General features: G+C 38.5%; 2 protein-coding genes and 1 long non-coding RNA gene across 5 annotated transcripts in view; 1 reads left to right on the forward strand and 2 right to left on the reverse strand.

The window, feature by feature from the left end:
- The window catches only part of LOC110106083, a 30731-nt gene extending 22883 nt beyond the window's left edge, over positions 1-7848 (forward strand). The window contains exon 8 of the mRNA XM_020835827.2: positions 7183-7848. The gene's annotated coding sequence lies outside the window, so the exon portion shown is untranslated. The remainder of the gene's footprint in view (positions 1-7182) is intronic.
- A 2816-nt stretch (positions 7849-10664) lies between these two features.
- Positions 10665-12774, reverse strand: LOC110106075. The gene is made up of 3 exons (XR_003702345.1): positions 12737-12774; positions 12503-12647; positions 10665-12356 (listed from the first exon to the last, which is right to left on the reverse strand). It is a non-coding gene; the product is annotated as an uncharacterized LOC110106075 (long non-coding RNA).
- A 44-nt stretch (positions 12775-12818) lies between these two features.
- Positions 12819-16470, reverse strand: LOC110106058 (probable splicing factor 3A subunit 1). 3 transcript variants are annotated; one of them, XM_028699371.1, is made up of 4 exons: positions 16262-16470; positions 13739-15978; positions 13335-13627; positions 12819-13176 (listed from the first exon to the last, which is right to left on the reverse strand). In XM_028699371.1, the coding sequence occupies exons 2-3, from the start codon at positions 15917-15919 to the stop codon at positions 13358-13360; spliced, it is 2451 nt and encodes an 816-aa protein (XP_028555204.1). In that variant the 5' UTR covers positions 15920-15978; positions 16262-16470; the 3' UTR covers positions 12819-13176; positions 13335-13357. The 3 variants fall into 3 exon arrangements, with proteins under 3 accessions (XP_028555204.1, XP_028555203.1, XP_020691467.1); XM_028699370.1 differs by having other exon boundaries at positions 13739-16026; XM_020835808.2 differs by having other exon boundaries at positions 13739-16470.
- Between the last annotated feature and the right edge of the window lie 241 nt (positions 16471-16711).

Consider the following 16711-nt stretch of genomic DNA (forward strand, 5'->3'; position numbering starts at 1 on the left):
CCCCCCTCCCCCTCCCCAATCTTCTAATTAAACAAATTAATCATAAAGGACAATAATAAACTTCTTAAAACAGCCCCCAAATTCAAATTTTCCCTCCTAATAGAAATTAATACAAGTTTGGCCCACCCATGAGTCCCGCCCCCTTGCTTGGTCTGTTCCGCGTGAATAGACCTCCCCCCCCCCTCCCCCCCCCCAATCTTCTAATTAAACAAATTAATCATAAAGGACAATAATAAACTTCTTAAAACAGCCCCCAAATTCAAATTTTCCCTCCTAATAGAAATTAATACAAGTTTGGCCCACCCATGAGTCCCGCCCCCTTGCTTGGTCTGTTCCGCGTGAATAGACCTGGACCGGTCCAGGCTGGACCAGTCCAACTGGCCCCTCCTGGGCCGGCGGCTTATCAATACCCTCCTCCCAAAAACTCACCTTGTCCACAAGGTGAAAAGAAGGGAATTGCTCTTTCATTCTTTCCACTGGCTCCCAAGTAGCATCGAAATCGGGAAGGCCTCTCCACCTAATCAGCACTTCTTTGTTGCCATCCTTATCTGATCTTACGCCTGTAATATCCAGAGGCTTTAATATTACTTTCAAATCCTCAGTCAGTGTCACAGGTACTCCGTACTAGCTGCATGCTCCCCAGTAGCTCTCCTCAACTATGATACATGAAAAACTGGATGTATGGTAACTGATGGGGGCAACTTTAATCGGTATGCCCCAGCTCCGATCTTATCCAACACTTCATAGGGGCCGAAGTACCTTGGTGCTAATTTCTCATTCCTCCTTGCCACTGTCCTCTGCCTGTAAGGTCGTAATTTGAGAAAGACTTTCTCTCCAACTTCAAACTGCATGTCTCTTTTATGTGAGTCTGCCTGCTTTTTCATGAGTTGTTGGGCCCTTAGCAGATGTTTCTTCAAATCTTCGAGCACCTTGTCCTTTTCTTCCAGATACTGCTTAACTGAAGAGACACGTGTATTTCCTTTTCCATAGTGCACTAGGTGTGGGGGGTCCCTTCCATACAGCACCTTAAAGGGCGTCATCTGAGAGGCAGAATGATGCGAGGTATTATACCAATACTTTGCCCAAGGAAACCACTTCGCCCACATCCATGGTGTTTCAGAAGTGAAACACCTCAAATAAGTCTCCAGACTTCGATTTACTACATCTGTCTGCCCATCTGCTGTGGATGGTAGGCGGTGCTTCTCTTGAGGATAGTCCCCTGCAGCCGGAACAATTCCCTCCAAAAATAGTTGAGAAACACTTTGTCTCAATCTGACACTATCAATTCAGAGATCCCATGTAGTCTAACCACTTCCCTGATAAATGTTGCTGTCACTGACACCGCAGTGTAGGGGTGTCGCAATAGGATAAAATGTGCATGCTTACTGAGTATGTCTACCACCACCAGGATAACAGTGTATCCCTCTGATCGCGGTAAGCCATCGATGAAGTCCATGGACACTTCCTCCCATACTCTGTTGGGAAGTGCCAAGGGTTGCAGTAGCCCCCCTGGAGCCATAGCCATGTATTTGTTCCTTTGGCACACTTCACATCTTGCCACCATCTTCACATCTTGTCACCATTTCCTCTACATCTTTATGCATCCCCTTCCAGTAAAGCTCAGATGCCAGCCTTCTATATGTCTTATGTATCCCTGAATGACATCCCACTGTACTGCCATAGAACTCTTGTAACAGCTGAGGAATATGTATTGAGGTTCTTGGCACTACAAACCTTCCTTGATACAACAACCTCTCCCCTTTAATGTAATAACCTGGATGGCTGCTCTTGTCTTTCCTCAGATCCTCCCTGATTTTCTTTAGCTCTTCATTCATCATGCTCTCCTCTTCATACAACTAACTCTTGGAGCTCCCCCACACATCTAGATAAAGCATCAGCTGCTTTATTTTTCAAGCCCGGCCTATACTAGATCTCAAAGTCATAGCCTAATAACTTGGATAACCATCGCTGATGCTCCTCAGTGACCATTCTTTGCTCCAACAAGTACTTCAGGCTTCTCTGATCAGTCCGGATGATGAAATGTCATCCCAAAAGATATGGTTGCAACTTATGAATTTCCAAGACAATGGCCATCAGCTCCCTCTGATACACCGACTTCAGTCTTGCTCTGATTGACAGCACTTGACTGAAGTATGCTACAGGTCTGTGGTTCTGCATCAGTACTGCCCCAAGTCCATATCCTGATGCGTTCGTCTCTACCACAAAGGTCTGAATGAAATCCGGTAGAGCTAAAACTGGTACTATCGTCATGGCCTATTTCAATTTCTCAAAAGCCTGAGTTGCTGCCTCTCCCCATAGGAAGTTGTCCTTCAACTGGTCGGTCAACGGCCAGGTAATGGAGCTGTACCCCTTCACGAATCGCCGATAGTACCCCGTCAACCCAAGCTCCTTTATGTTCCTAGGCTTTGGCCACTTCTGCATTGCCTCAATTTTACTCATATCTACTGCCACTCCTTCTTGGGACACCACATGTCCCAAGTATTCCACACTAGTCTGGGCAAAGCTGCACTTCTTCAAATTAGCCTTTAAGTGGTGCTCATGTGATGCATTTAAATTTTTTTGCATTATTTTTGTTATGAACAATATTAGTTATATTTTCTATTTTTGTTTTATTTTTTTATGCTATCCAATGATGGTGGTAAATCAAATGATCATGGTAGGAAAAGGTTTGGATTTTGCTTCCTTGGGTTTGCCGGCTTTGGGGGTCCATTTTGTCCTTTGGTTGTTTGCTGGTTTCATGTGGGCCTTGGCTGTTTTCGGTTTGAGCTTTAGTTGTTAAAATTCTAGTGGTGCCAGCTCATTAATATCTAGTGGAGGTGTAGCTCATTATGAGCTGATGTTTAGTTATAAAATTAATGTTTGGGAGCAAGATTTGGTGGGTGGAACTTGTTCTTTCATATTCTTCTTGAATGGGGGCTGCTGCAGTTTTTCTTCTCTGGATTTCTCTCCCACGGCCAGCTGCTCTCTTCGGGTTTGTTGCTGCCTCTTCGGGTGGCTGCCTGCTTTACTGCTATGGCACCTTTTTGACCGAGATTTAAATTCCCTGTTGGGACTGTAATTTGCCTCCTGGTTTCCTGTGCTGAAACCGTGGCTTTTGCTTTGTTCCTGGCTGATTCCGTGGCTTTATTCTGCTTGGATTTTTGATGTGTCTCTTGGGATTTCGGCAGGGAAGGCTTTTGGCCTTTCATTTCTATATGGGGATTTGAGGAACTTTTGGGCTGTTAAGTTTCCCCTCTATTGCCTATATATATATGTGATATTTTGAGAGGAAATGGTTGGTGAATATTTGAGAGCAAAAATTGCTATAACCTGCGGGTTCTTCTTGGAAAAGCTTGAGAGCTTTGTCCACCTTCTTCCACCTCCTCTGGAAAGCTTGCGAGCTTCTCCTCTTTCGTCTCGGCTTCTAACCTCTTTCTTCTCTACGCAAGTTCCACTCCACCTGTATCTTTCTTCTAGTTCCTTTGGTGAAGTTGTTGGCTGTTTTAGTGAAGTTGTTGGCTATTTTGGTGAAGTTGTTGGCTGTTTTGGTGGCATTTTCTGGAGAAGTTTGAAAGGACATTGGAAACCCTTTGCTGTGGTGGACCCTTGGTTTGCATATCTAAATCTTATTTTAAAATATATTCCTACAATCGGTGCATGTGAGGAGTCCTCTTGTAGGATGTTCTGAGGATAGCCTTTTTTTTTTTAAATATTGTTTCTTTGTTAGTTTTCTTTTGTTTTGGTCATTGGAAGTTGTCTCTTTCCTATTCTGAAGTTTAGTTGTTTTCTCTAACATATTTTGTTCTCTAAGTAATGTCTTAAAGTTATAAAAGTAAGATTTGATTTTCTTTGTTGTTCTCTCTTTGTGCTTTGCTTTAATTTGCTTACATCATCATGTAGGACTTCTAGAACCATCCTCAAGTGTTCCAAATGTTCCCCTACAGTTTTGCTGTACACCAGGATGTCATTAAAGAAGACCAGGACGAACTTCCTGAGGTACTGCTTAAATATTCTGTTCATCAAAGATTGAAAAGTAGTCGGAGCATTAATCAACCCAAAGGGCATCATCAGAAACTCATATTGCCCTTCGTGTGTTCTGAATGTTGTTTTTGGCACATCGGTTTCCTTCATCCTGATCTGGTCTGGTGGTAACCCGATTTTAAATCCAACTTAGAGAATAACACAGCCCCATGCAGCTTATCAAGTCACTCATCAATCACCAGAATTGGGAACTTCTCTGGCATTGACAGAGAAGTAGAGATTGAGAGGAAGGTTGGAGGTGGCGATTTAGAGTTGCCGAAGTGTAAGATCATCGGCGACAAGCCATTGAGTAGAATGTGATTGGTGATGAATGACTTTTGTGCTAGGTCGCTGGACTTGGTGAAGAGGTGTCGACGATGTTTGTATGTTGGTGGCTAGGAAGTTGAAGTGAGGTGGCTGCTGGTTAAGGTCAATAGTGAGCAACGGTTCGAGAGAGAGATGAAGTGAGTGAGAAGGGAAGTGAGGTTCATCGGCAAAGAGTTTGATTAGTTGAGAGCGGCGGCCTGAGATAAGTTAGTGTGGATAGTTCATCATTGGAGAAGGTGCATATGGTTGGCAGTTAGCTTAATGAGACAGAGAAGTGCGGAGGAAGGAGTCATAATTCAAAAGGAGAGGATTAAAATCCTCTACTCCACATGAATGGTTTTGTTGATACTGTCATCAGCAAGCTTTTGCTATGCCTTCTTGCCTCTTCTCTATCATCAAGGGTTTTAATAGTTTAGGCAAGAGCGGAAGGGGAAAGGTGATCGACAGAACACAAGCTGGAGCCATGTGGGGTGACGGGGAGTTGCAATCTCTTATGGCGCTAGGGAGATCAACGATGGGTTGGGTTATGTGTGAGGTGAAGAAACAAGGGAGAGAGAGAGAGAGAGTTGGGCTATCAAAGCAAAGGATTTTAGAAGCAGAGAGTAAATCGAGAAAGAGGAGAGATCGTACGAGGAAAATGAGTTGGTAATGATTTTTTTTTTTAATGGGAATGGAGAATCAATATTTTTTATATGATTTTGATGCTTCAAATGCATCAGCATTGTCTGTTTCACAAAACAAATAGGATTTCAGTGATTTTCAATTTTTCCAGTGTTCTTCGAACTTAACCTGCACGATGTCACGTTCGTTGTATGACTAAATTGATCATAGGGGTCCTTTAGATAATTTCAATACTCTGAACACATCGACATTGTATATTTTGTGAAGTGGACAACTTTTGAGTGATTTCGATGCAAGTGGGGCATCTTGAAATAATTTCGTTCAACATTGTGCCCTTTGTTCATTGTTTTCGATATATTTGATCAAAATGAATTTTTAAATAGCCATAGTGGTCAACACTAATTACCATAAATAAGTGTAAAATGGTATTTGAAATTAACAATGCCTATTTTTGGTTCACTATGTTGCACCGATACGAATACGACGACACGGATGCGACACGATACGGATACGGGACACGTCAATTTTTAAAAATACAGGATAAGGATACGGCGCGAACACGGCATTATAATTTATAATTCATACATAAAAATTAAGAAAGCAATCAAATCATCATATTTAAAATTACAAAAAATGAGCTAACAATCTTAATTTGTTTTTTGTGTATTTGTGTCTAACCGTTAAGGATAAAATATTGTTATAGTTAAACCTATATTCCATACTCAAGCTACACCAAATTAGACTCATGTATAGGATGGCCTTACAATCTCACTGTTCCATAATCAGGTTAGAAAGAGTATTGTAAAGCAATCAATTCCCTTTTTTTTTTGTTTATTCTTATGAATGACTTAGGTAAATTTCTTGTTATTGACCTTTTTTAATATTAAAAGTTAACTAAATTAAGATGTTTGAGAATTAGTGGAAAATGAGTTAATATATGGAAAATGCCCATGGAGAGGTGAGGAGATGATTATTGAGCATATAGAGGCTGTTTATGAGTTATTATTATATTTTGTGGCCTTGTATAGGGTACCTCTTGGGGAACCTCATAGCATCATTATTGTCTTCTTATTTGGTTCTTTGATCCATCCAAAGGTGTATATTTCCATTTTGCCTGGATTTGGTATTATTTGCCATATCATATCAATCTTTTTGAAAAAATGGTCTTCACATATCTAGGCATGATTTTTGCCATGATCAATATTACAAGATCTTTTATTTGGACTCATCATATGTTACTGTGGATTTGGATCTTGATATACGTGCCTACTTCACCACAGCTACCATCATCATAATTATCCCCACTAGAATCAAAATCTTTTGTTGGATTGGTACCATGTAAGGAGTTTTGATACAATACAAAGCACCTCTAGGCAAACCACTGATTCCTTAAAAGGTTGAATCCCTTCCTTTACTCTTTGAACCTTTTTCATGAAAAGTTGACTCATGTACTGCCTCACAAGAGAAATTATTCTGAGCAAAGACCAGATGCAGAATGTCGTCTGGAGACCAACCAGAATGTGCCACCACGTTAGCGGTACTGAGCGGTACCGAACAGTACCAAGCCATGATATTGAGCATAGGGGTGACGTGACACATTTTGATTGGTCTCCGGATGACGTTCGGCGTCCGCACAAAATAATTAATCCAGGTATTGAGACCCCGTTCCTTCGATTGTTGCGCCATTATTTATTATAATCTTAATTTTTATTTGCAAGAATCGAACCCCAAAGCTTCATATTGAAAGGGGATAAATTATACATATATTGTCATTATTTACTATGTTATTATTAGGTGTGGATTTTGTACGTAACTTCACGTCCGTAAATGGGAGTATACAGTCGTGTGCTGTTGAACCGTGTGAGTACACAATTGCTTACTCCTGTTATTTACACAATCCGTTTGTAATGATTTCTTTCAAATTTGAGTTTTGAGCCCAGTCCTTGCATAAGGTTTATGTCGTCCAGGAGGCCCTCCTTGGTCATGGTTGCATTTATCTATTTCCCTGTTATCCATGAAGCATTCTCCAGTCATGGTTGTCTCTATCAATGGTAATTGAAAGCATTTTGTGTTCTGTTCTTTTGTGGCCCTTGGAATATGAATACATGTCGTTTTTTCCCCTTATATCTATAATTTTTTATGTTTTTTGAACTATGAGATTTATTTTCTGATTCCTTATCTTTTGTTTTGTTTTTTTTGTTTTTTTTTTAGCAGGTATTGATATCTTCTTCCTTGATGCGTCATTGGAGGTTGACAGCGTCATGCCCCTCTATCGTATTATTTGGTAGCTCCTTTCTGCAATCAGATTCTTTTTACATCTTTAGGCTCATAGTATCAGTAGTACTTCGTGTAAGATATCTAAATCATTTGGCTTTTAGGTCAACTTTTTGTTATTTATCTATACATCAATACACTAATTTTTCTCCCCACAATCAAATTTCGGAAGGGAAAGGCAAACGACCAGTAATTTGAACTGAATGAGAGAAACAAAGTTTAGATGAAGCAATTTTATGCTGATAGGATAGATCTGCTCGGTCTTCGATCTTTAAGCAGTTTAGGTTCCTGTTTTTATTTTTATTTTTATTTTGGAACGGGGTATCCATCCGCTGCCACCTCCAAAAGAGTGCTTAGCGGCGTGACTAATCTTCTTCTGACTTAGAAGAGGCACCCATTTTAGAAACCTCCTGCCCCGGACTTGATTGGGCCCCACTTAAGAGGCGCTGTCGCTCTAGTCAGGTTCCTGCTTGATTGAGGGTTTCATAAGGCGTGTACTTTGAGTGAGTAGGTTTTAGTCACACTAATATGATGTATTTAAAAGCTTATATAAAACAAATAGAAACTTAATTTTACATTTGTAGGAAAAATAATCTGCATATTAAATAGGCTGCTTGACAGTGTGCAATGTAGACCTAATTCAGCAAAGTCCCAACTGTTCAAACACCTATATATACTATGCATTATGATCTTTAAAGAAGAGAGGAGACATGTAGAAGTTAAAAGAGGATCTTGCTTGCACGAAATGGAGGCTAAATTAATAGTGGATCTAGTTAATTTAATTCTTCTTTCTCTAAGGGTTGACCTGTTTGTTGTTCTTAACTTCATGAATTATAACTACCACGGCGTTACAAAATTAAGAATTGTACAGTTGTTAAAAGTCGTCATAAATTTTGATCTTTTTTATAAATAGAATTTTGATTTTTAAGGAGAAATTTTATTTTAGATAAGCATTTATACACTTAGGAGCAATTGGGTTGATTGAAAAAAGAATGTACTGTAAAAAAAATGTAATGTAATATAAATATAGTGAAGTTGAAATATTTTAGAGTTATTTAATATAACGAATATTAAATTAACTAAAGTGATTATTTAATTATTTTTGTTTGAGTAAAATGAATTTAATGTAAAGTAGAAGATGGTGGTGGTCAGTGGTTAGTAGTGACGGTGGTGACAAATGGCGGCCAAAGGATATGGATAGTGGTCATTTAAGGTGGTTGTCAGGTAATGGATAGCTATGGTGTTGGTGATAATGGCAGTTACTAACAATGATGGCCGGCGATATGTATTTCAATTACATCAAAATTTTAGATTACATTTATTTTACATTAAGTTGAAGACTAATATTCTTAAACCATCTATATTTGCATTTGAAATATTTTACTTTCATTTGAATTTAAACCAAACAGCCCTGAAAAAATCTTTTAAAATGTTGATGAAAAAACAATTCATCAACACAAGGTGTGCAAAGATTTTCATCATTTTGTAGCCCAATTCATCCCCATTCTTATTGTTTAGGGTTAACATTCATTCTTTCTATCATAAAGCTTCGTAAAATTGGTCTTGTTTAATGAAATTTGTCGTCTGTGTCATATTCCTAAACGAACATGAAGATCGGATAAAAGCCATCATGTCAATGCTAATTGTTGGAGGCTAAAGATCCAGCACATGAAAAGCTCTACTTTTTTATTTTTTATCATGCAATAAATTAGATTAATTCAAGTTTTATATTAATCCATAATAAAAGAAAATGTCTATTCTCTTCTCTTTTTTGGAGTTTATAAGGAGATCAACATCTCAAAATAGAACTCTAATTTTTTTTTTTAGTTTCCTTAATGGAGAATAAGGTTTTTTTTTTATTTAAAATATCAGATATCTAATAAAATTTACATAGCATACTCTTCTAATTTTTTATTTTTCCTAATTAAAATAATATTTAATTTTAAAAAATAACCTTCTCTTTCAAATCGAATATATCAAACTGTTGCTTGTTAAAATATTCAAGATTGTGTAGAGAGATTTTGATATTTTAATACTACTATTACAACAACAATTTTTATTTCACTCTATGTGATTGACTACATGGAAAAATTATTGCGTCCTCCCACCTGACGTAGAGATACGTCCTCCCACCGCCAAAAAATTCGGTTTTTGCTCGGTATTGCTAGGTATTATTTGATAATAAGGAAGAATATCATCATGTGAAGACTAATACCGAGTTATATTGAGCAATACAAAAAAATACGAAATTTTTTCTAGGAAAAACTAGGTATTTTTTTGTATTGCTCGGTATAGCTCGGTATAACTCGGTATTGGTCTTCATATGATGATATTCCTCATTATTGTTTGGTATTGCTCGGTATTTTTTGCTCGATATTTCTCATTTTTTAGCGCGATTTTAGCTCTGGGAGGACGTATCTCTACGTCAAGTGGGAGGACGCAATAATTTTTCGACTACATGAATCTTTGAAGATTCAAATTTTTATTTAAATATAATAAAAAAAAGTCTATTTCTAATATTTTCTAACCAAATATTTTTATGATCATCTTTTCTTAACATAATCATATCTAGTATATTTACTCTTTTAATTGGGTCATTGGAAGGCCAACATTTTATGTGATCAAACCATCTAAGACAACTCTCTCTAATCTTATCTACAAATAGAGCTACTCCAAGCTTTTCACATATATGCTCATTTTGTATCCTATTTTTAAGAAAAAAATCATTCATCCACTTAAGCATCCTCATCTCTACAACACTTAGTATTATGATTTCTTTTAATGGCCAACATTCTCCACCATAAAGCTTTATAGGTCTAATCACCATCTTATAAAATTTTCTTTAAGTTTGATGATAACTTTTCTATCACACAACTAACCCGATGCATTCCACCACTTCAACCATCCAACTTGAATTCTACTAATAACATCCCCATCTATTTCACCATCACTCGAAACAATAGACTCCAATATTAAAAACACATACTCTTATTAATGATTTGATCACCCAATCAGAATACCCCCAATGGATCTATTAAAATTGGACTCCATATATTTAATTTTAAATCTATTCAAATGAAAATCTTTAGACTCTAACATTTACCATCATAATTTAAGTTTAACTTCAACCCTCTCTCTAATCTTATCTTATCAGCAAAAAGAATATCATCAATAAAAAACATAACAAGACACATCTTGCAAATGTCTAGTAAAAAATAAAAAACATCCATGACTAAAGAAAAAAAGATATGAGCTTAAGTCTGATCCTTGATATAATTCAACTGAAATAGGAAAACATTTGATCAAACCACCTTCCGAGTTTGATCATTTTAATACAGAGCAATAATACTGCAAACACATATATCAATAAATTATAATAACTCATATGAGATATAACATTTTTTATCTAAAAAATTCATAAGAAAAAAAAATGGTGAGGTCTAACTTAATAAAAACGACATCATTTGCTTAAGACTAACAATGAGCTGAGCCAACCAAGTAAAAGGTTGTTAGAGCTGAGCCAATTCATCACAAGCTAGTGCAAGCTTAGGTTGAGAACTAAATTTATTTTGTGTGCACATACTATATATTCCTCATTAAACATTTAACAAGGAATATAATTATTCCAGACTAACGGCTAAATTCATCACAGAAACCATTCAGCAGAGCTGGCGGACATAATACATAATACACACTTCCTGTGTAAGAAAAATAACTTCATGATCCACAAGAAACAACAGAAATCATTTGAAGGGTATGCATATTTCCACTATTTTGTAGAGAAGAACCCTTGCTTTAAGACCCCAGCAAAACCCAACCAAGCTTGTAAGGCTGTATATCTCCCTGAAAATAAGCCTTCATGGACCAAAAAACACTCAAGAATATGAACAATAGATTGAATTATATTTATGATTGTAAATTGGCACAAGCAAGCAAGGTTCTCTGGATTCAATGAAGCATAAACATCACCGAATGATTGAAGATTTGATGTCATGATGTGGCAATTCAAGTACCGGACATTAAGTGCTATACAACTGCAGAATTTTTTTTTTTTCTTGATCGAGAACTTAATACATATCTTGTAAGGAAGCATTAGATATGACAGCAGATATAAACATACCAAATGCATTAGTTTGAATCGGAAAATAAAAATTTCCCAGGGCCATCAAGAAAATAATGATGAGGGTGATGTGATGGTTGAACAAAGGAATTTGTTAGCAGTTACTGCTGGAGAAAAGATAGATGTAATAATGAAAGAGAAATAAAGTTTTATAAAGCATGATGGGCACCAACCACTAAGATCGTTCATAAACAAGGAGATAGAGAGATGATAAAGATATATCTGTCACAATGTCTAACTTTTCAGCACAATAACTTCTAGATATCTGACTTAAGCTTTATTTGGGATGGCTTTCTTCTTGTTTCTTAAAACAGTTTTTTAGTAAAAAATTAAAAATTTTGTGCTAAAAAAACTGTTTTAAGCAGTTAAAAAGCCATCCCAAACGAAGCCTTAGTTGTGAACATGACAAATCAAATGACGAGAAATTACAAGTAGAAAACAGAAATTTAGGTTGAACATTTTGTCATTCCTCGGAAGGCCAAAGGAAACATCATGAGTATGAATCAAGCTGGTAATAAAAGGTGCTTAGGAATCCATGTAACTAGACTTGTATTAGACCATGACCAACTTAAACTGTTCTGTTGTAAAAGCCACGGATTCTAACTCAACATGGCCAATCAAACGAAACAACAACACCATAGACTTCTTCAGATGGACATGAACAAACAGATGCGACCATCTATTAGTACCTGGAAGTGCCAGCAGTTAGAAAAAGATTATCCTTCTAATAATAAAATGTTAATTCAAATATCTACATGGATTAATATCGTCAAGACCTAAAGCAAGTCAGGCAATAACTAAAAGCATAAAAACCTTTATCAGTATAAGAGACAAATAAGTTTAATCAACATAACTAATTTGAGCTTCTATCAAAAAGCCCCCAAAAAAAAAAAACATAAGCACAGTAAAACAAGAACAATTTGAAAGTTCAAAAATACCTGAAGTCCAAGAAGACAGCAAAAGGAAGGGAGCAGTTGCTCAGCCTATCAAACTCCTACAAACGTGAACATAAATGCTTTCACCATTAGAGTGAAATGCTTTAAGCTGATTCTTGATATGTGCTGAAAACGTACGAAGAAGTTTCTATCTCCAAAAGCATAAGCGTGATTAGTGATTAATATCCAAAAAAACAAAATCAACCTCAACTAAGCAAACGGAGAGGGCATTTCATTCAGTAATATAATCTTCATCGGACTCAAAAGTTGTACATAAATTCCTAGATGAAAGAATCCAGCAGCAGCCCAATTGACACATAAATGGTGCGCTCAAGATAAGGGTGAGATTACTGCACAAAAAGCAACAATCAAAGTATAAGCAGCAGCAGCAGCACCTCGATTGCAAATTGCACTACAAGCTCAGCAATTTGCTACAAACCTTTATGAGATGCCTTTGAGGTGAAGCTAAACCTGTGGGTCAGAGAACTAATGAGAAAATAATAAAAAAAAAAAAACATCAATCATCGCAAAAATATTTTTGGGTATTTATAAAAAAGGACAGTACACAAACAGACTTTTAAAGGTTTCTCTTGAAACTAAAACAAAATAAAGACTGAGAAACAGGTAACAGAAACATGCCAACAAAAAGTTCAAATACATCCAACTTGCTTTTTCAGTGTACATCTGCCCTCCATAATTGGAAAAATTATTTTGTGCGGAGTCCAGACTCGAATGAAAATGCGCCATGTCTGATACCGAACTTAATACCGAGTGGCTCAGTACCTAAGCGTAAACCGGACGATTCTCCCGTCCCGTGTCAGCCCAGAATAATCTCTTCCAGAATAGACCTTCAAAGTAGTCAAACCCAGATTGCAGAATCTGCATTCAGAATCGCAGCACCATATCAATCAAGTGTAGGTAGATAGGTGACGCTATTACCATAGTACAAGATAACAATGCTAAGGTAAACCATAGACCCAAATAGTTCAAAACATCTCTCGGGCACCCTAGTGGCTACAATAATGATATGTAATAACCTTGAAGCCACCAAATTGAGTGTTTATCTCTTTCTTCCACCACGCTCCCTTAATGCTAGAGTTAAGGTTTCACCCGGAACAATATTATAATAAGCAAGAGTGAGATTATCCTTTAGGAAACCAGCCCGCCCATTCAGTTTTTGCTTATTAGCCGGAAGCTGAATCTCTCCAGCAATCTTCTCCTTAAAGTTCCCAACAGTCTCAGAAAGTGTGAGGACGGTGATTTCCAAAACTTGACCTTTCAAATTCCCTTCATCAACATTAGGAACCGATACAGAAATACGGGCAGAACCCTGCAAATAAAAGATTATTTTAATTATAGTTTAAGTTGATGAATTCAAGCCTAATCATCAGTGAACAAATGGGATGCTTGTAAGAGGATATTTTGCAATTAAAAAAATTACCGGATGCTGTGCAAGGAACTGTTCCTCTGGGATAAGTGAAGTATCATCCATTCTTGCCCTTTTGGGCTCTGGTTCATCAGGAAGTGGAGGAGGAGCTTCCTCAGGTGGTGGAGGTGGAGGCATTCCTAGAGGAAGAGGCGGCGGAGGAACCATTGGCATGTTGGGATGGGGAATAGGCATTGGAGCAAAATGTCTTGGAATTCCCAAAGGAGTAAACTGGGAACCTGGTGGAGGCGGAACAGGTATATTTGGAGGATTAACTGAGATGGGCTGGAGCACTTGGGGTCTATTAATCATAAGAGGTTGCTGAGTAGAAGTACCAGACATAGTTGGAAGGGGTGGCCTCATTGATGGAATTACTGAAACAGCAGGCCTTGGCGGTGGAGGAACTACTCCCATAGTGTTTGTAGAGTATGCTGAAACATTTGGAGGGAAGCGAGGAAGATTCAAAGCCAACCCAGGCGGAGGAGGGAGTGGACGAATTACTGGAGCTCCAGGTTTTGGTAGAGGAGCAGGACCTGGAAGAGTCCTCCCATCATTGCCATTGGAGTCAACCATCTCTTCACTGGAAAGACTCTGAGAAAGTGCCTGATTTGCAGTTCGTCCAATACTTCCAGTATGTCCATCCCATATCACCTGCTTTGGTTGCTCATCCTTCTTCTTTTCAATCTCAGCCTTGACAGCATTTGAAACTTCTTCCTCTGTGGTTCCAAAGATATCCGGACGTGTTCGTGCAAGTCCTACAATATTTCTAGAGATCTCATCGTCTGCAGCAAGAGTTGTCTCCCGGATCTTTGCCATCATCCGCTCCTTTTGCTCCTTGTATTTTGGATCTATGAGGGATATACGCATGTGTTCGGCCATCTCACTGATAGGAATCAATTCCCCTGTTATTGGTGATATAACAAACTTAGTGGGATCCCTCTCAGCAGGAATTCTATCCTCAGGCCGTTTCCAGTTTTTCACAATCCTCATTGGAGCCTCAGGTTCATCTGTTGGTCCCTTGGGTTCACCCTTTTTCTCATCAATAACATTGCCATCTATTCTTGCTGCTCTCATGCCTTCCTCAACAAGATGCATCTCCTCTTCATCCATCTCCATCTCCATATCTTTTGCAGGCTCAACACCTCCTACTGGACCTTCCTCTTCCAAACCTGATATCTTGCTCCTCCTTATGACCTCCTCAAGTGTTAATGGCACTGGAAGCTCCTCATCCTCATCATCAGCAAATTCAATGGTCTCCACCACAACAAAATCATGCCAATCAATCATTGCCATCAGTGCCCTCTCCTGCTCAATCTCATCCTCAGCCTTCTGCCTTGCTTGCTCCTGAGACCTCTCCCACTCAACTCGGTGCAAACAACGCTCAAGAACTGTTGTCATATCAGTAACACTTTTACTCAGCTTATCAGTAATCCCTTTTGGTGGCATCAGAACCTTTGAATACGCATCAGCCAAAGCAGTGAAAAAGGTGAACATGCTGTGAGTTGGTTTCAGGAAATGAAACTGGGGGTTGCTAATCTCACGACTTGTAAGGTTTGTCAAAAATGACTTTCCATTCCTGGCAACAAATTGAGCAGTGAGCTTAATAATATCCAGCTCCTCGCCGGTGATTCCTTCGGGAAGCCGAACAGTATACTGTTCAGCTTCAGGCGGCTCAAGCACCTTTCTAGGGGGAATCAGAAACTGCACGGCCGATTCTACTGGCTTTGCAGCGTCGCCATCATCGGCCGCAAGTTGTGCAGGTGTGACAGCTGCAGAAGCAGCTGACCCAGACTCAGCTGGCTGGGAAGGGTCAGATACCGTCTGCTGGGAGGATTGTACCTGAATCCGGTGCTCTGAGACCCGGTGCTGGTAGTAAGCATGGTAGGGATCGGATTGAATCAAAAAGTTGAACTTCGCATTGCCAGCGTTGTTGGCAAGAATGCGCCGCTCAAATTCAAGGCCGTTTTTAGCAACAAAGGCTGCTGTCTTCTCGATGATCATACGAATATCTGGGGGAGGATGAATAATCCCGATCGTCCGGGTGTGCGTCGCCACAGAAGCCGGAGGTAGTGGAGGAGGTTCAACGGCAGAACCACTCTGTGCATCCCTGGAATCTTCGGTGACTTGGGCCAGAGGAATCGGTCCAAGGTCACCATCGGCGGGCGGTGCAGGAAGGGTAAGTGTTGGGCCAATCATACCTGCTCCTTCCACAGGGAATATCTCGTACTAGGCAAGGAAATCAGGCTAGGGTTTGCCTACAGATCGTCGTAGAGACCGTGTTTTTTTTTTTCCGCTTATATAAACTGGTTTTTTGGATTACAAAATTTGTTTAAGGATAGAAAAATATAAGGGCTGTTTGGCAACAGGATTTATGCAAAATCCTGCCAAACGGGATTTGAGCGCCCTATAAATAAATCTCACGGCGGAATAAATCCTCCGTTTCCCTCTTTTTTCCGTAAATCCCGGATTTACTAAATCCTGTAGTTCGCCGGATTTACGGGATTTGGCCGAAGAAGCGCACGAAAGGTAGAAAGTTACCTTCAGAGCGAGCGAGCTCCCGTCGTCGCTTCCGATCAAAATGCCGTAACTTCCGATCCGACTGGAAGGGAACGTCGTCGAAGGAGCGAAGTAGAACAAAAACGAAGGAGAAGAAGAAGCAACTCGTCCAATCTTACACCCCTGCGAAAGTGCGAAGCAAGGAACTGACCAAACAGCAACGACCAAATAGAGAAGATGAAACCCTAGACATCTCTAAGCTAACATTGGTTTACTTAATTGATATAATTTAAAAAATAATAATTAAGTAAATAATTAATATTATAATTAGTGCATAAATTAATTATCTAATTTAAGTTAATTAAAAAGTTAGTAATATATTAGTAATTTAAAATTAATATAATCAGTTTAATTAATATAATTTTAAAATGAAATTATTAAATATATTATTAATAGTATAAATAATAATTAAATAATTAATAAGTAGTAGAA

This window comes from Dendrobium catenatum, unplaced genomic scaffold, assembly GCF_001605985.2.
Source record: "Dendrobium catenatum unplaced genomic scaffold, ASM160598v2 fragScaff_scaffold_1263, whole genome shotgun sequence".
Lineage (NCBI taxonomy): Eukaryota > Viridiplantae > Streptophyta > Magnoliopsida > Asparagales > Orchidaceae > Dendrobium > Dendrobium catenatum.